We start from the raw sequence: 20626 nt of genomic DNA on the forward strand, positions 1-20626 counted from the left end.
ATCATGTTTATGTTGGCAATTCTTAATGCACTTAATAAAAGGATCCTGCTTTATTCACCCATCACTAGCAATGAACTCAATTGTTTCAAAATAACTTCCTATTCAAGGTTAAGATGAAAACAAATTTTTCACATAAACTAAGATTAAAAGGGTGCTTTGGTTGAGTATTAAAGCAAAAACTTCCTAAGAAACTTAGGTGGCACCTTTGTATTATGCAATACCTCATTTAGATGGCTACACATTTTGAATGTTTGGAAGATGTTTAATAGATGGCATTTCAAAATGAAATCTTATAAGCTTTGGCTAGGATGGAAAAAATTGAGACAAAGTAACCAGAGTCTACATGAGTCATGTGTAAGTTTTGTTTTGTTAATCAAATAACAATGCTTGGAAAAATACTGTGGGTGAGCTCCAAACATACATTTAAGAATTAATGTGCTTAGTAGTAAGAAAAATAAAGGATACAAATTAAAATCTGTGCTTAGTAGTAAGGAAAATAAATGATACAAATTGAAATCTGTAAAATAACATACAGTTAGTTACTTTAGTACAGACTATTTAGCTATGAATTAAAATTTTCAACTTTTATTCTCAAAGATTCAGAACAAGTCCTTAAAACTGGAACACAAGTCTAGGTGAAACTTATAAAAACGTAAATAATTTATTTTTACAAAGACTACCAGTAATGGACATACTATAAAATAAAAACTTTTGTTGGAGTGTGTTAACCATATCCTCTTAATATCTGCTTTGTCACTGACTTGTTTCTGACATTAATTGTAGAAATGAACTGTTTTTTGCAAAAGTTGACTTATGAAAAACATGCTTTGTCAAGATTTTCAAAGCTGAAATCCTATAAAAAAACAGGAGGCCAGAGTTTTTAAAGTTTAACTTTATTTTATTTTTTTTACTAAAGTCCAGAAATTTCTGTAAGACAAGTACGGTAATGAAATGTTTCCAAAGAAATACTGAACAATATACACTCTAGTTTGCTGAGGGTTCCAGCTCAAGAGTTCACACCTAATTCTTGTGCATTAAAAATCAGCATGGATCTTAGATGATCTAGAATAAGAATACACTGTGTTTTGAAATCCACAGCTGGTTTGATTTTTAACCATAATGAAAAACCAGTACTCCTAATTCCATCAAATGTGTTTTACAAGCAATAATAAATTCAGATCCACTGTATTATGCAACAACACATCTTTGGAAAGCAACATAAAACAGTGAGATCAGATCAGTAAAAATATACACAGTTAAAAGAAATACACAAAGTACTGTAGTTTTATTAAAAACTACTACTTGAGAAAAGAAATCTCCTTTCCACAAATAGCATAAAACTGTAGAATGATGAAAGGATTTGGGAAAGCTTTACAAAAGCTTAATTCCAGCTATATCTTCCTGAGGGTGGTGGCAAAGGGTATTTCCTTCCTTCTCTGGGATATCCCTGAAAATAAACAAAGAGAGAATTTATTTTCTGGATTAATTCCCTTGCAAAGAAATCAATTTTACGCCTGTGTGGAAAAACACAACATAAAAAAGCTAAGTGTGTCTTAAGGTACAGCACATGGAAAGTCCCCATAAACAGGTACTTTGAATCCAGAGCTTTAACACAAGCTTGTTGCAAAGTTGGAGACTGGAGCACCAAGGATATCACTGAAAACTAACCAAATAAGCCTCAACAACCACACTTAAGAAATTCCTCAAAGTATATACAATGAATTACAGTAAAATGTTAGGGTAAATATGTTCTCATTTTCCCACCATCTCGAGTAGTAATTCAAGTCACTTTGTGGTAAGGAGCCCCCATCATTTTTAGACATATTACACTAAGAAAGTCATTTTATATAACCAAGGAAAAGAGCCTGCTGAGTCAGCTTAAGGCCTAATAAGCAATTAATTTTAGGGATTTTTTTGTTTGGTTATAAATAGTAGAGCACTAAGTAATAAATTAAAGTATTACATAATCAATTAGTGGTAACATAATGTAATCTAGTATGCTTGCAAGTAACATTTCTGTATAATAAAAAATAAATTTGACAACCCTTTCATCATAATTCCTTTTCTAAGGGCTGGAAGTGTTGCTCAGTAGAGGAATGCTTGCCTAGCATGGGTAAAGTCCTGTGTTTGATCCCCAGCACTGGCCGGGTGTGGGGGCAGGGGGAGAAAGAATTCCCTTTCTAGGCTTCCAGGGTTATAAAACTGAACACCCTCCATTTTGCCACTCAGAGCACTTTAGTAAACTTAAACTATAGTATATGCAGACCCTGACGGCCATAGTGTAAGGCCTTTTCAGTCATAAACTTCACTAAAAAGATAATAAAGACATGACTATGTAATAGGGATTTCTGCAACTTAATAGCACTTTGACAATCATGATTTAATAAAAAAAAAAATCTCAGTGGAAACAAGACTGAGAAAAAAAATGAAACACAAATTTACCAATTGGTTTATATCTTCTAAATAAATAAGAATAACCTCCTCTAACAGCAGAGAGGACGCTAAAAGGGATGAGATCTCCTCTATAGGAAGTAGGAAGATGATGAACTGGAGTCAGCAAGCCACGGCAGTTCTGCTGCCATACTGTATGGGGTTCCAGGATTTCAGTTCCTGACTTGGAAAATGAGGTGACTGGACTAAACATTCTCTAAGGCTTCTTCCAGTTATATCCTCATTTTAAAATGCTTATTATTTTAATTGCATAATGACATTTAGGCTCTAGTAGCACAATCTCTATTTAAAGGTTTTGAGTTGAAAGAATTCAAAGTCAAATGAACTGATTTTACTGAACTATAACAAATTCTCCAAATGCATTAAATATTTGCAATTAAGGTGATTATTTTCTCAAAAGATGGAGACTTGTAAGAATACACAAAAAAAATAAAAAGATTTTCTTTAGCTATCAGAAACGAGATCTTATATGAAAAGAGACATATAGCAAAAACCTGAGTTAGAAAATTAATATGTGAAGCACTGCAAAAGTCCTGCAGGCAATACCAGGTAAGCAATTTAAAAACCACTTCATATCACTGCAGGTGCCAAACTCCATGAACACCACAGCATTCCAATCCTGTTCTCTAACAAGAATTTGATTAAAGAACATGTAAATACTGGCCAGGATATCAAATTGCTGGGAGAAATTATGTTAAACAGAACTCTTATCTTAAATGATACTAAAACTAGATGCTATCAAGAGAAGAAAATGAAGCTTACATCTACTAAACTTATTTATGAATGTGGAAAATCTTCAAGATTTTTTTTCCACATAGAAGGATATCAACGATGAATCAAGAAAGGAGATTTCCAAGAAGAATAAAGTCAACATGAAGAGACAGATTCTTTCTTTCAACTTCCAAAAAATTCTCATTTGTTAAGAAAATTTGAGTTCCTATTAAAGAACAGTATCTTAAAGGAAAAACAATGTTTTGGTGACTGAGTGTATTTGTGCTTTATCAACTATTATTAAAAGGGCTTCCGGGCTGGTAATTCTTACGTACCTTTCAAGGTATTACCAAGTTAGTGAGGTGGCTATTTACCTTAGGTACTTTTTTTTTTTTTTTAAAAGAAGATGGGTAAATTATTCATTCATTCATTCATTTATTGTGGTGCTAGAAATCGAACCTAGGGCCTTGTTCATGCAAGGCAAGCTCTCTACCAACTGAGCTATATCTCTAGCCCCTACCTTAGGTACATTTTTAATGAAGGACACAAGTTTGGCAAACCTACTCTGCTAATATTGTTTCCAGAAATACTGAAAAGTACAGAGTCCTCAAAGGCATGATTAAATAAAAAGTGAGCAGTAAGCTTTCCACCCAGTCCACAGGAAGTATTACCTGTCTTCCTCCACGATCATCTCGTCTAGGTGGATACCCACCAGGCCCGGCTAACATCTGGTACTGGTTTGGCTGGAAGGCTGCATTTTGGGTTTGGAGCATCCGGTTCCACGGCAGTAAAGGTTCAGCTCCAGCACCTCTGTGGAAAGGTACCATGTCTGCATTAGAAGTCAAGCCTCTTACACTATACAAAGCCTAAAAGATATCATTTAGGACAATCCAATCTGTCTGGATTTGTCACATGCAATACAGAGTATAAGAATGGCCCTTATTTATATCCAGTACAGTCTAATATATTTCAGCAGCTATTTAACAAAATCTTTAAATTCAGTCAGGTCTAACTTTAAAAAAGTAATTTGTTCATTTCCAATTGTAAAATTTCCTTCTAGTCATTTGAAGATATAGATCTAAGATCACCTAGTTGGTTACATTTATGAAGCTATCCAAAGAGTGGACATGTACAAGACAGGAGAATGAGGCTTTATTTTTTTTAAATGTCCAGACTTGTTCTTGGAATCCATTCTTTCTAGTTAATTGCAGGTTGCAAATGAATTCTTACTGCTGAGTATTTTGAATCCAGGGTAGGGGACTTGGCTGTTTTTTCCCATCCATTATTCTGCTCAATATGTCAGAAGGTCTGATCGGGAGGAAACCTTTTCAAGTTCTATTGATGCAGCTTTCAATTGACCACGGTGACCTAGCAACATGAGCACTAATTGGCATGGGCTGACTGGCATTTGGTGTACAGTTTACATGGGAACACAGATTCAACAGCTATTATAACCCAGTTTGCTGTCCCAGATTACTAGTCGAAAGAAATGTTTTAATTGTCTTCAAGTGCCTATTTTAACTTTGCAGATACAAAACAACAGGTATAAGGTATTAAATCATAACTTCATTAAAAGCTGTCCCATAAATGATGTAGCATACATATACCTTCTAAAGGCAATTGCCATTTAAGATATAAAACTTTCTCCTTGAATAACTTTCAACTTCTTATAAGTCACTACACAAAGAATAAACAAAAGGAAAATTCTCTAGTATATTTAACATTAGAAGCTTTGGGGCATCAAGGATATTAAGGAAGAATTAACTTTTACATTCACTTAAATACTGACTAGTTGGTATTAATTGTTACCATACTGGCATATAAATTTCCCTTTTTAGGGGGAAAAATGCTTCTAGGGATATAAGCCCAAAGTTGAGCTCACCGGGTAATGTATTCTCATAGCCACTCAAGCCTGAATCCATCCTCTCTACATTCTACCTTCCTCCCTTCACTTAGAGCTCACCTTCTTTAAAACAAACAAACAAATAAACAAACCCAAAGATAATTATTTTTGTGTGATCACTTAAACAGAATAACAGCTCTCTAAAGAAGGCCAAATCTATTCTTTACAGTTAAGTGTTAGAAACTAGAGCTCCATTAAGATAACTTGCTGTGATTCAAAATAAAATTAAAAGTCTATAACTCAGAAAGAAATGCATATGTTTGGAGCTTATAATTATTTTTAGGTCCATTATTAGAAAAAATAAATTCTAGCAAGATATTTAATCTGTTTCAGCAAGAACAGCTCCATATGCAGAGAGAGGAATGGTCTCTTCTGGTCTTCCCAGAGGTGAGGGGCTCAGAACTGCACTGTGACCAAGGCGGGTCATCAATCTTGGCCATTTGTGCAAAACCCACAAGCCAAAAATGCAAATCACATATCGTTTTTACTGTGACCAGTTTTTCTTTTTAGTTTTACAACGATAAAATTCACATGAAACTATGTCAGGAAAATCGGCTGGCATGGATAATATATATCATAAATGCAATTTAAAAATATTTTGTTTGAAAAGTAGGTTAGGAACAAAGCCAGATTAAAAACACACAATTCTCCTTTTCATTTGAAATTATTACTAACAGTATTTGACAGATATTTATGATAAAAATCATTAATTAAAAGTAAAAAGAATAAAGTAACAGTGACATCCACTACCTTCTTTTGCTGTTTATTGCAAGAGAGGCCTTTGTTTTTCACAAGACAATCATATTTCTATATTGAGCATATAAATTTGCATATACAAATTAAAATTGGCCTAGGAAAATATATCTTTAAGATCTGAGATAGGAGCACTGAAATTGGCACATCTTAACTTTTCAAAATTAGCTGGTATAAAACTAGCTTATCTGAGGCATTTTTGGCATCACAGCAGAAACACTATTCTTAAGTTTCCAAATTACTGCTTTGAAAAGTAACTGGCATATGAAGTCTACCAATTTGAGTAATTTTAATTTAGACATACAGCAAATTAGAGTTTTTAAAGATTTACCATGACTATCTGAGCTTAACACCCGTAGGTTAAAAACTAAATGCCTGCTTTGCATAGGACGAGAAAAGACAAGCCTCCTCTAGCAATAAGAACCCAGACAATGTGGCAGAACTCAAGTGGCAAAGGGAATTCAAATGCCAGACATTTTTGCTTAATATGAACACTAGCTTGTCTTTGTGTGGGGAGAGGGGGTAGGGGACGGGGATGTTCCTATTGTATTTCTGAAACAAATGAATATATGTATTATAAATGACAATATCTAACTAGGAAATAATTCAAATACAACACAGTGTAGTTCAGGAAAAAAAAAAACAAAAACAAAAAACCCCAAAACTCCCTTTTCTAAGGATTCTCAACAAACCCTCAAAATAGTACAGCAAAAATGTACCAAATTAAGGACCTTATGTAAAACCTGGTTCTTATAACTCCAGTTGTTATAAATTGGCAAAATCAAAACAGTTTCTCCTCTCTAAGTCTTATAAGGTCTGAATGGTTGGACTGACAAGTACTATGAAATGATGTAATACACCTACTAATCAGCTAATGGAAAACCTAGCATATCAGAATTCAAACTTAGTTTTCTTTATAAATAAAATGGCCTATTTCTTAAATAACCGGATTTAAGACTTATAAAATAGAATTCTTTTTAACTTTTAAGTTAACTCACATTTAACTTTTGCTTGTATCTATCTAAAATGGAAGCACAAAACACCCTTTAAAACTTGCCCTTAATTTGCTGATTTCACAGTCAGTCAGGATAATACCAGTACTTGGTTAGGGTAGAGTAAAAACATCAGGGCAAGGAAAAGAAACGATGATGATGATCTTAGGAAAACTTGTCATTTGTAAAGAGGAAGGAAAGCTGCTAGGACTGAAGAATGCCTCAGTAGAAGTAGATTCTTCACTTCCTTTGAAGTCCCTGTGGCCTTTATATTATGCTCAGAGTAAATATTCTTAGGAGTTTTGTTTTAGTGAATGTTTCCTAGTAAAGAATAATAATGGAAAAGTGACCTAAGGTAAGCTACTAAACTAAGTGCCTCAGTTTCTTCATTAGTAAAAATAATAGCAAAAAGATTAGTGGTAGGAATATATAAAATCATGTTTTTCACAGAATGCTAAAATGGTGCTGACAGTTCATGAGCAGATAATAAATATTAGCAATTAAAATTATTAACATGGGGAAGAAGTGAGCAATAAAATGGGAAAACTAAGTATATAATTTAGAAAATTTTACCCCATATTTGTAAAAAAATGTTGTTACTTTGTTGATAAGGAAATAGTATCATATACTGTTGTGTTTGAACACTTATGCTAAAAATAAAACATAAGTATACATACTTCCAGTTGTATTAAATTTAAGATGTGACTTACACTAAGTAGTTGGTATTACTAATAATCAAATGAATAACACAATTCCTTTTATCTTCTTGAAGAAAAGAATAAAATGAAAATTTGAAGTCTAATTATAGTTTTCTTAAAAGCAGCATTTATAAAAACACTACTCACTTCAGATGTGAACAGATTAGAGATTGCTAAAACACCAAACGAGAGGGGAATAAAACAGATTGGAACTGAAAATGCAAAAAAGGAAGCCTTACTATGATGGGGCTCCATCTGTTTTTGCATTTACTGTTGGCAAAACTAGCATGAACCATACATTTTAAAGCTGCCTTTAAAAAATCATTCTACATGTTAATATAATTATTCATAACGTGCCTAGATGTCTTGTTGTTTAGAGTTCACCTTACTTAGGAGCACACAACTTATCAATGAGGGAACACATGTCAAACATCCCTTGTTATTAAACCATGTCACATTCTTCCTAGTCCATGGCACTTATTAGACTGCAGATCCCATAATCCTCTTCTGAGTCCCTTCTGCGTTTAATTCAGTTCAGTCTTAAGTAGTTAAAGAAACTGTTTTCAGTGGCAACTAATAACTACTGACCTACAGTGACACTGCCCCACAATAGGCTTGTCAGCCCTGAAAAAGTTTTACCAAAGAAGCTGATTAGGACTTCAAGAGGTTTGTAGCAAGGATCAATGGTTGGTCTGTACTAACGCTGTGTTGCCCACACAGAAATGATAAAAGTGGAACACCATTAGTTATGCCTCATTAAGTTGCACAACCCTTCTAAAAAGAAATTTGTTTAGCCTGACCAAAACCTAATACAGTTTTAAGCTGTGTTGCATTTTTCAGGGCATCTCAAAAAACTTCAAAAAAATAAAGGCCTAGAACCCAAGTATATAAAGTTGAGTATTTTAATTCCAAGTGTTAACTATATATTTTCCCAAAGGATAGGTACAAGAAAAATTATTTTTGGTAGGAAAAAGTATATTTGAACTATGGAAATTTTAGATTCTAAAAAGCCAATAAACCCCAAATGTTGATGTGGAAAAATACTTAAAAGTCATGTTTGTTTTAATATTACCTGTCAAATCTTTGCTGTTGGAAAAGAGGAGGAGGACCTCGCCAGGAATCCTGGGGCCTCATATCTGGAAAATAGCAAGGAAGAGTAAAACAAAAAATTTTTTAAGTAATCATTTTTCAGTTACCCACATATTTTATAATTAAAAAAATCTGAGAATATAAACCAAGTAAATTAGTATCATAATTATACACACAAGTATAAAAAGTAACCAACAGGATCAATTGATATGTTTGCTTTATCATTTGTCCTCTGCATGTATAAACAATATTTTTAACACTTATATTTTAAATGCTGTACAAAAGGAAAAGTCTTATAGTCTTTTTCAAAAATGCAGACTGAACAAACAGTAATTTTAAAACAAACACTGAAATTTTCCTCCTAAAATGTCAACGGCTATGACATAAAAGCACAGAGCACAATCTCTCCAACACAAACCAGGAAGACATGACAATGAAGGACCACCCACTTTTCTCTCGTTTTTGATAGTCAAACCTCTCCCCTCCAAAAAAACTGAACTAGCAACATCTAACTATAAGATACAAATAGATGGCTGCTGCTCTTCTATATAAACTGAACATTATATGGGAGGAAAAGCCCACCAACACCCGGTCAGTCAGGGCATTCAGCAGTTCAGGGGGCCGGTTATCAACCAACTACAGCTCCTGGCTCCAGCCTTTAGCAGGGTTTGCTGTGACCTAATTAAAACAGCTGGTTCCAGAAGTTGTCTAATGAGTTCACTGTGTGAGGACAGTAACCTACTCCAGAGTCCCGAGAACAAGGACAACAAGGCTTACTATAATGTATTCAGGCTCACATTTTAATGGAAACACAAACTAGAAACATGCTTTTCAAAATTACTGTCTTAAAGGAGGGAAGATATGAAAGCTTATCTCTAGTTAAGACCCAAAACTGCAATCTGGTTTTTGGTGGAAAAGAAAAAGGGATGAGGGGGGAGAAAAGTAGAACTGTGTTTTAAAAAACACCACAAAGAAGAATATGGAAATAAGTAAATTATTTACTATTCATAATCATGACATAACTGGCTACCTCTACTCTGGACTTTCTTCCCCTCTTGACATGACTGAGATGGCTAGACTGGGAGGGTTTTCTAAATGTAGACATGCTACCTGAAAGGGACTGGCTATCTGCAGCCCATTGCCCTCTTGGTCCATGACCAGCAGAAGTTACCAGCAGGAAAACTAGAAGCAACTCTTTCAGAAAAGAAGGGGAAAACCAGCTGTTGCTTCAGGAATCCCATTTTTGAATAGGAAAAAGGTGGTATGTCTAGTTGATATGAATTAAAATCTTTTTTTTTAAAAAAATAACCTCTTAAAAGCCAAAGACTACAAGTTAAACTGAGTAACAAAACTGAGGAGATTTTATGGTGGTCATCAGATAGGTAGTGCCTATTCAAAATTAGAATGGAAGTTCGGGAAGCTAATCACCCCGAAATCCACAGAAAATGGGAGAAGACAGTTCCTTACTCTTAAGAAGGCCCAGAAAGAATTACTACTACAGACTTAAAGCCACCAGAAAATCCAGACATTCTTAAAAAAACAGCAATCATTTCAATTATGCACTTTCTTTCTATGGGAAATTTTAAGATTGGTTTACTCAGCATATTGTAAAACTTTCAATGAGTTATCATTTATGAGAAAGCAACCTGCGGAAAGTAAATCAACATTTTTGCCACTTTTTCTGAATATTATTTTGTTAAACTTGAAACTCACTGGTCTATTCATGTGGAGTATGAAAATTAGAATCAGTTCAAATGTTCCTAATATTATTTTAGTGCCTTTACATAAACAAACTTAGCTAATATAAAAGAAGTAAAAAGAAATATAATGAATTGCATTTGGACCTCTATCTAAATTGTGCTTCACATGCACAGAATTGCTGTGATCACCCGGTAACACACTTTTCATTAAAACAATTCTGTGATTCCAGTTCCAGGGTATCTCTTTATGTATTCCATGACATAATCATGGAATACATTCTCTGTGGTACTTTAAAAAAAGCTTCCATACTAGATTCTTAATAAATTTAAGATCAAATGAAGACAATAAAAAATCTATTTTAAGAAAAATCTTTCAAAATACTTATCCTAATATCTTATGAAAAACAAAACTTTCACATTTTTTCCTAGAAATAGAATGAACAGAGGGAAAGCCATCACCATCAGTTATACAAATGCATTAGATTTAAACATGCTACATATTAAAGCTATATATATATCCAAGCAGAACTGAAATTAAGGTTCACTAAACATAAATGTTTAGCAGGGGCAGGAAGAGAACTCTTCAACAGTTTACCTGAATACAAAGTTCTAGAAAGCTAGCAAAAGTTTCTATTCCATAACTTCTAGCTAGCATACAGGTTTTCTCTATTTCACATTTACTATTTCTCACCTCCAGGACATTTTTTTCCTCATAGTGAAAACGTGCAAAAAAGGAAAAAAAAAATTAAAACAACAAAAAAAAACCAAGCAAATTTTCTAAAATCTTTAATTCTGTCATATAAAACTCCCTTGCTTTCAATCCCCAAAGAAAAATGGAAAAGATCAAACAAAAACTTCAAGGCACCTTTAAACAAATTTCTTCATGTGGTACTGAGTAATATATATAACTCTTAAGTGTTAAGCAGAAACATTTCCTGGCTGATAAGTAATGAAGTAGATGGTAAAACAAACTTATTATCATTCATTTGTATGGCTCTAACAGAAAATCCATTTGAGAAGGAGGAAAAAAATTCTGAGATAGTGAATTGCACTTCAGAAGACACAGGCGAGAGAGGAAAATGATGGTTAATTTTTTTCCTTTGGTCTTTAAAAACTTATTCCTTTTCTAGAGCCCGAAGGCCACATAAACCAAGGCTTCACCAATAGCTTCTCAAGTGACAATTTACCTAATCAGCATGGCAATCACAGAAAAGATTCCATGTTTACTGATTGCACTAATCAAAAATCACTTTTTCAAATGCAGCTAATTGGCAAGTTTACTGAGTGAAATGAAGAGAAGTCACATATCAGGTTCTCATAAGGGCTGCAGAAACTGAATCCCTTATTCATACTGAGTACTCAGGACTGCACTTGACTCCAACAAGTTATCAATACCTAGACAATTACTCATCAGCCAAAAACTGACACATCAAAGACAAATCAAAGACCAACAATAAGAAACACCTGCAGGAGACACTTGATAAAGAGTTGGCAGTTTGACCAAATGGCCCTTCTTGAATATTAATTTTACACTATATGAAGAAAATAGGAAACTAAAAACATTGTAAAATAAGATTAAATGGTTTAGATTTACATTGTACAAAAACAATCTCTAACCAAATTTTAAAGTTCAAAATTCTATAAAAAGGAAAGTTGATTTTTCATCCTTTAATAGTTTCATAGTATGTATGTGTAAGGTACTGTTTTAAGTATTTAACAACCTAAACTGACTTAGTCTAAATAAATATTCTGTGACACAGACATTCATATTCTCTGTAACATCTTCGAGATAAGAAACTTGGGGCACTGACCAATATCTGCTGAGGTCAAAGGATTATTACAGGGCACAGTAATGCCATGGGTTATGTTCTTAGTCATTTTCCACCACAGTATACAACCTCCAAGTTTCACAGACACTTATGCTGTTGGTTGAGGTGATGCTTTGTGTAATTTTTATTTTACGGAAGGACTAACCTCAAGTAAGAACTAAACTCAAGTTCTGTGCTTCTCAAATCAGAAGGCTCAGAAGCTTAGGGTTTCAGGAAGGCAGGATTAGGAATTCGAAAACTATTTTCAATACTTTGAAAGTTTAGAACTGACATTATTACACACAGCTAATTAGGACAGGAAGCAAAGGGTTGGCAGAATAGCTCAGTGATAAAGAGCTTGCCTAGAATGTACAAGGCTCTGGGATTGATCTCAAGTACTGCAAAGAAGATAAAGGACTAAAAGGAAAAATAAAAATAATATGTACCTAATAAATATTTTGTATGTGTAAATTATATCTAATAACAGTTACAACAATGGCAAAGGAGGATTTATTTATCTGAAGTATCCACTACTTGAAATAAAATGCATAGGTGCAAATAAGTGTTGCCTATTTCCATGAAAAGCAGACCAAGAACTGTAGGACTGCAGGCCCCTTAAAGGGAATAAAATTCCCTACCTTTGGTGTGAAGATGCTGATGAACAAAATAAACTTCAGGCTGATTTATTTATTTTTGTGGTGCCAGGGATGGATCCCAGCCTCACACATGCTAGCAAGCATTCTACCACTGAGCTACATTCCCAGACCCTTGTTTTCATCTTAGAGCAAGCAAGATCCAGTGGTCTGAAACTGAAAGACAATACCCTCATACTGAGTAACTTTCTGGAGATTAGGTCCATGAATGTTAGATTATGGGCCTATGATTCCTCAAAAGTTAAGGATCAGTAACCTAGAGTAACATTTCTAACATTTCTCAAAGAATAATATGCAAGATGATTTGGGGGAACAAGTGTGTGAACAATTTTTTTATGTACATGGTTATATATTCATTTCAATGTGTATTTGACCTGTTTTCCTTCTTTTTTTGGGGGGAAGATGGGTATTGGGGAGTGAACGCATGTCCTCACACTTGCTAAACATGCACTCTACCAGTGAGCCACATCTCTTTTTGATACATATTTGGGGGAAAAAAGTATATCAAACCAATAATATCAGAGCAGAAAATAAATCAATGTGAGTTAAAAAAAATTAAGCAAAGATAAATGAGCAAGTAACTAGGTAATATTTAGATAGACCATGGTGATAGTGGGCCTGTGATTACTATACAGTACTACAATTTGGATATAGTTTGAATGTCCCTCATGGCTTCATATATTCAAATTTAATTCCCACAGTGAGGTATTAAGAGAGTCAAAACTTTTATTTGACTACAAGGTCCAACATGGGGCCTTTGAGAGATGATTAGGATTAGATAAGGTCATATGGGTAGAGTCCTCATAATTAAATCCTGGTGGCTTTATAAAATGGAGATTACACACACACACATTCTCTCTCTCTCTCTCTCTCTCTCTCTCTCTCTCTCTCTCTCATACTTTTTGTCTCCTCATGTGATGCTCTGCACTGCTTCAGGACTCTGCCAGCAAGAAGGCAATCCCCACATGAGGCCCCTCAACCTCACACCTCCAGAACTCTGAATCAAAATAAACTTCTTTTCTTTATAGGTTAGGCTGTCTCATGTATTTCACTATAGCAATACAAAATCAACTAACACTTGTGGAATGGAGGGAAGCTGATTAATGGGAAACTCATGTTTTCACCTTTGCTACTCAAATCTTTTAAGGTTACTCAATGCAATAACCTCAGAAATTCCTCATAATTATCATCTTGAAATGACATACATAAAACTAAACAAGTTGAGACATGCCAGCTCCAGAATTTCTGCATCTCGATTCTTTTTCCTATTTGGAAGCTGTGCTAGCATACAGATGAAAGCAAATGCCAAAGAGCCGTAAGAAAAAGGGAACTGATTAAGAACTGTGTCAATCAACAGCCATCTTTAAAACTAAGCTGGACATGCTTTTACCATTTACAGGAAAAATCTCAAGGCATAAACAGTTCTTTCAAAGTGATGAGACTCTTCTGCTATATAAAGTATGACTTGATATTGAATATATGGAAGTAGTCAGAAATCTTATTTGCTAAATCTTAGGAGGGAAGCAGCTATTTAACCTCTGTATCATACAGATCCCCACAGGCTCATTACACTCTTCACTCTTTCTACACTTCACTAAATAAAACTGCTAAAGTCCACAGTTTCCAAGATAGTCTCTCATAATTCTCCAATCACTGACATTAAAGCATAGACTACTCCAAGTCAGATCACTAGAGAAAGCATACCCTGGAAACAGAGGGCCCTGAGACAATAAGACCTTCAGAACCCATTTTTTTCTTTGGGTACCATCCCCAGAAAAATCTGAGTTTTAGGTTAAAAAGTAGTTTGTAATTTACTCAGCATTATAACAGTGGTAGGCACAGAACATAAATATTTTCTAACAATTATTAATTTAACCTAGCAATTCAATTACTATGAATCTGGTATAAAGAGCTCTGAAGGTAATCTGTATTACAGTAGACTCTTTTAAAAAAAATTATGAGACATTTCAAACATTTAGAAAACAAATTTTAAATGACATGACATTCACACTTAACAAATGTTAGCATCTTGCTACCCTGTTTCTTCTCCCCCCATGCTGCGTCTGTCTGGTTGGGTACCAATCAGATAACAGGAAACAGAAATAAAATCCTCATGATGACAATGGTTTTGAGAATTTGGCACATCACTTACACTTCCTTGATAAATGGGTGCAGCCATAGAGTTAAAAAATAACATTAAATAGATAAAGTTAGTGCAAAATCTATAAAGTTTAACATTACCTTACTTTCTACCTTTCCCAAAGCAATCAAAATACCATGTTAATTATTTCTGTAGTTAAAATTTCACAACTGGGGGCTGGGGTTATGGCTCAGTGGTAGAGCACTCGCCTAGCACATGCGAGGTCCTGGGTTCGATCCTCAGCACCACATAAAAATAAATAAGTAAAGGTACTGTATCCAAATACAACAAAAAAATAAATATTAAAAAAAATTTCAGAACTGTCCACAAGTTATGAGGGGTTAAAGAAAATCAAGGTCTTCATAGAACCACAAGTTTAAAGGAACATCCCTACCTAAAGCAATGCCTAGCTTTATTTATAAAAGGAATACTTTTTGTGGCTCAGTGGTAGAATACTTGCCTAACATACACAAGGCCCTGGGTTTGATCCCCAACACTACAACAACAACAACAACAAAAAAGATACGTTTGTTTTTTTGACAATCTATTGCCTGATTTAACTGCCCAAATATTTGCATTAATGGAATGAACACCAATCAACTCCACATGCCTTTCTGCATGTTAACTAAAAACCATATTTATAAGTGAAGTGAAGGAAGAAATCCCGTTCATTTTATTTAATTAATTATACAGTGAAGATAAAACGTATTTAAAAGATTTTGCCTAAAGTATTCTCTTAAAATTCTTATAAATTATGTTTTTAAAGTCCTTACCTTTGTACCGATACATGAATTTTTTAGCAATGGGGATTAGAAATCAACCTCTGCCCTGATATTTAGTATAGAATGTAAAATAACAAATTAGTAAAAACTTACTTGACATTAGTTTTGGAATTTGGGCTTGTCCTCTCAACAGTGGCCTGTATAAGTTCCCCTGGTAAGTGGGAGGTGGTGGTGCAGCATTGCTGTAAATACCAGTTCCTGAGCCTCGTGGCATAACATGGCTGTAAAAGAATCCCCCACAACACATCAGAAAAAAATATAGATATATCCACCACACTAATTTGGCACAATTAATTAAATGCTAGGAGCCATCTCTTTACTACTAGACTGAAAATAAAGTTTAATTTATAATTAAAGTTTAAAACTGCATACAATGGTAATGGTGGTTACACCAAGATTAAATGGTAATCATTTAAATATAATATTATATATGCAAAACAAAAATGTCTTACATTCCCCCCCTCCACATTTCCATTTTTTTCCTTTAGGATCATGCTGTTGCTATCACTATACACATTACTCCTCTACATCTTGCTATTTTCAATTTACTATATCAAACATTTCCCTCTATTTTTAATTTTCACAATTATAATATATGTACTACAGAACCATGAAATACTTCACTATAATGAGAGTTCATATTTTTAAGCTTTTCTTCTTATTTAGTGCTAGTATTATAGATATAATGTACCCAAATACTTACACATATAATTGTTTTTCTCTAAAATTATTTTCTCAGGATAAATTTAAAAAAAAGAAGAACATGGATGAAAAATTAAGAGTATCTTTAGAGCTGGGCATGGTGGTACATATGTGTAATTTAAGCAACTCAAAGACTGAGGCAAAAGGATACCAAGTTCAAAGCCAGCCTTGGCAACTTAGCAAGACCCTGGCTTAAAATAAAAGCATTTTTATGTGGCTTTCCAGAATAGCTGGAATAATGGGAAATGACCCCCCCACTCCCCAGTCCTGGGACTGAACTCAGAGGTATTCTGTCACTGAGCTATAACTCTAACCCTTTTTATTTTGAGACAGGGTCTTGCTAAATTGCTGAGTATGTCTTGTACTCATGATCCTCCTGCTTTAGATTCCCAGCTTGCTGGAATTACAGGTGTGCTTCACACAGCCACAAGGTATTCTAAGACCATTCTAAATTTGTTTCTTTTAATACTAAGAATGAAGGCTCTCTAAAATAACCACAGTTACAGCTAATGTTTATTTACACAGTGTTTAGGGACTATTCTAAGTGCTCGACACACATTAGTTCACTTAATTCTTACAATGTCATGAGGTAGATGTAATTATTGTCTCCATTTTACATACAATTAAACTGAGGCATAGAGTGGTCCAGTAACTTAAAATTATATTAAGTGGTAAAAAAGGAAACTGAATCCAAATATTTAGGGTTCAAAGCCCACTCTCTTAACCACTATTCCACACCATTTTTCCTATTATTTGGGGAATAAATTACATGCTGATGTAATTTATTAGGAAAGTGCTGTACCATTGAGCTACAGCACTTTCCTTCTCTAGTAATTAGAAATACCTATTTATGAGTTATCATTAATTCTTCAATCATAATTCATTACTATTTCCTCCAGCCTGCTGTTTTTTTTTTTTTTTTTTTTTTTTTGGTTTTTTTAAATCCTAGCTTTACCTGTAATTATTTCAAAGTCCTCTCTATTTATTGTCATTTCTACAGCTGGGAAAAAGATGATTCAGTAGCTAATAAGAGCAAAAGACAAAAATCAGAAATTTACAAAGAGGAAATATAAATGGCCAATTAAAAAAAAAGGCCAATTATACATATTAAAATATAATCTGAGTAAAACAAAAATGCAATTCAAGCAACAATGAACACCACTGTTCAAGCACTGGATACACAAAAATTTGAGAGATGAGCTGCATTTACGTACTACTGTACTGATTAACCCTTTATACAGATTCTCTGTCATCCACTAATTCAGCTGAAACTTTTGAGGGTAAAGAGAATGTTTTATTCCTTTAAAATAAGTGTCAGTGGGCTGGAGATGTAGTTCAGTGGTACAGCACTTTCCTAGCATGCTTGAGGCCTTGGGTTCAATCCCCAGCACTCTGGGGGGAAACAACAAGGGTGGGGTGGGGAGGTGGGGAGGACACGGGAACGAGGACTGAGATATCTTAAAGAACACAATACAATATTCATGCAATATATAAATCAAAGACACAGAGATGTGGATTTCTAAAAGCGAAGAAAAGCAGAAAAGCATCAAAGTCATTAACATCTACAAAATCAGTGTATCTTATGAGCTCTTAGATATCTGTATCAAAAATACTGACTTGCTTTGTCAGATGATTCAAAAAAAATAAACTATACAAGGGACAGAAACCTACCACTCACCCCAAAGTCCTGAAGGCTGCCTGATCCAGGTGGACAGGCCGCCGGTCCCGGTTAAAGCCAAGCTGGGGCTTCCACTGCCGTCCATTGCTGGATTTTTCCCAGTCACTCGGTTTTAGCACAGCTGCTGGCTTTCTGACCATTTGAAAATACAGTATTTAGTTACAAGGATGAATACCACCCATAAAAAATAAACCTAGATAGTTTACTGCTGTTACCTTGCTCCTGGAAGCATTACAGCTTTAAAAATGTAATCTTCAGCAAATTGTGGATCTTTAAAATTAATGCTGAAAGAGAACAATAAATAGTTTAATGATTTAATTAATTCTTGGCTTAATTACCATGGAAACTGACATTCTTTTTGTTTCAACAGAATAAAAATTTTAAAGTCTCTAAAAATTTTCTTAGCCAATGATTTTACCAAATGGCTAAATATCTTCCTCATTATAATGCCTCTAATTCCTAACACACACCTTCTTATAACTTTCTTTGTGGGAAAGCCATGTTGAAACCAACTGTGGATGATCACAGAGAAATAAGGACATTACTCCTGAGATATTTCAGTATGATACTAGAGATATGCTGAAGAGGTTCACAAAATAAATAAATAAATATTACACACACAAATAGCTAAGACACCTATGAGGGTATTTTAAAAAAAACTAAACAAAACAACCTACTAAACTTCCTGGTTGGAATCCTATACCCTTCTTTCCTAATGTTGGCAGACACATGCACATACAAGGTCTTCCTTCTGACCTAATGACTCAGTTAGCTATGCATTGGATTTATACTTAAGGTTACCAATAATATTTTTATTCATAATGTTAAAAAGACTGCAAACCCAAGTGTATGAATAATAGTAGACTATTAAAGATAACCAGGGCTCTTTCTAAAAATGGAATCCTCAGGTGGTAGTTTAAAAATTTAGTTAACAGAATACTTAACAATATAAGAAAAACATATACAACATACTAAACATATATTCATTGAAAGATTATCAATGACTTTATACAATCATCATCTCCTTTAATTATTTTGTATACTTTCCAAAATTTCTCCAATGATTACAGATTTTAGTTATAGCCAATCTATATGATTTTACTAAACTTTTTGATATATTTACATAGCTGATTTTTTTCTTTTTGAACAATGCCACTTTAACAACTTTTCTGTTACATTGAAAATTTCCTTGTAGAATTTAACTGTATATTTTAAGTGCACTACATTAACTTCACTTTTATAATAAAAATAACATAGGTTCAAAAACAACACCGCTTTACTCACTCAACCATTTCTTCTAACAACTCATCCTTTACTGGTAACTGTTTTCACCTCAAATGTTCCCTACTGAGCAAGGTTGCATAGGGAGGGCAAAATAGGGCAGTGATTGTCAAAGGTTTCAGAGCGTGACAGAGAAAACAGTAGCTATGATTTGGGCTCATGTAGGGCTTTGCAAATATAAAAAAGAGAAAACTGATAATACAACAGGACTTACAACTAAAAAATATCTCAGAAAGAATTTTTTCACTTGGCAACCAAGGAAACCATCATCAAAAAGGCTGTGGTTTAAGATGAGACCAGAGTAGTTACAGTGTGGTACAGAAAATACATGAAACAAAGATACAGTTGAATTTTACAAAACACTTAAAAGAACTAATACCAATTATTATCAATCTATTAAAAAAATTTTGTTGAAAAGGGGAGAAATCTGCCAAACTCTTTCTATAAGGCCAGCATTACCCTGATACCAAAACCAAAATTAAAAGAAAGAAAGAAAGAAAGAAAGAAAGAAAAAAAAAAAGACTGATATCCCTGATGAACCTTAATGAGCACATAAGCAAAATTTCTCAACAAAATACGAACCAACAAATATGAATCAACCAAACCCAGCAGCACATTGAAAAGATCATAAACCATGACCAACTGTAATTTAACCCAGAGATGCAAAAATGGTTCAATAAATAGATACAGAAGGAATATACCTCAACACAATAAAGGTTACATATGAAAAACCCACAATCAATGTCACACTAAATGGGGAAAACCTGAAAGTGTTTCCTCTAAAGATCTAGAACAAGGCAAAGATATCCATTTTCATCACTCTTATTCAACACAGTACTAGAAAACTTAGCCAGAGCAATCAAGCAACATAAAGAAATAAAGGGCATCCAAATTGGAAAAGAAGTCAATTATACCCATTTGCAGATGACACAATTTTATACAAAGAAAACCCTAAGGACTCCACCGAAAAACTGGTAGAAATGATAAACAAATTTAGTCAAGTTGCAAGACACAAAATTAACAACAAAAAAATCAAAATAAGATAGCATTTTATACACCAAAAACAAACTGTCTGAAAAAGAAATTTTAAAAAGTAGTCCCATTCACAACATCCAATGTTTTTAAACAATAAAATACCTAGCAGTAAATTTAACCAAGGAAGCAAAAAATCTCTTATAAAACATTCATGAAAGAAATCAGAGGTCACAAAAAAATGGAAAGACATTTCATGTTAATGGACTGGGAATTAATATTGTTAAAAGATCATATTACTCAAAGTGATCTA

At 33.9% G+C, this 20626-nt stretch overlaps 1 protein-coding gene across 3 annotated transcripts in view; it reads right to left on the reverse strand.

Annotated features, from left to right (window-relative positions):
* Window positions 1–877: 877 nt before the first annotated feature.
* The window catches only part of Xrn2 (5'-3' exoribonuclease 2), a 74248-nt gene continuing 54499 nt past the window's right edge, over window positions 878–20626 (reverse strand). For all 3 annotated transcript variants that reach the window (XM_076851455.1, XM_076851454.1, XM_076851456.1), the window contains 6 exons: window positions 18276–18344; window positions 18061–18192; window positions 15774–15901; window positions 8581–8644; window positions 3834–3972; window positions 878–1447 (listed from right to left, as the gene is read on the reverse strand). In XM_076851455.1, the coding sequence (XP_076707570.1) occupies window positions 1382–1447; window positions 3834–3972; window positions 8581–8644; window positions 15774–15901; window positions 18061–18192; window positions 18276–18344 (598 nt within the window). In that variant the 3' untranslated portion in view covers window positions 878–1381. The remainder of the gene's footprint in view (window positions 1448–3833; window positions 3973–8580; window positions 8645–15773; window positions 15902–18060; window positions 18193–18275; window positions 18345–20626) is intronic.

This window comes from Callospermophilus lateralis, chromosome 3 (assembly GCF_048772815.1).
Source record: "Callospermophilus lateralis isolate mCalLat2 chromosome 3, mCalLat2.hap1, whole genome shotgun sequence".
NCBI lineage: Eukaryota > Metazoa > Chordata > Mammalia > Rodentia > Sciuridae > Callospermophilus > Callospermophilus lateralis.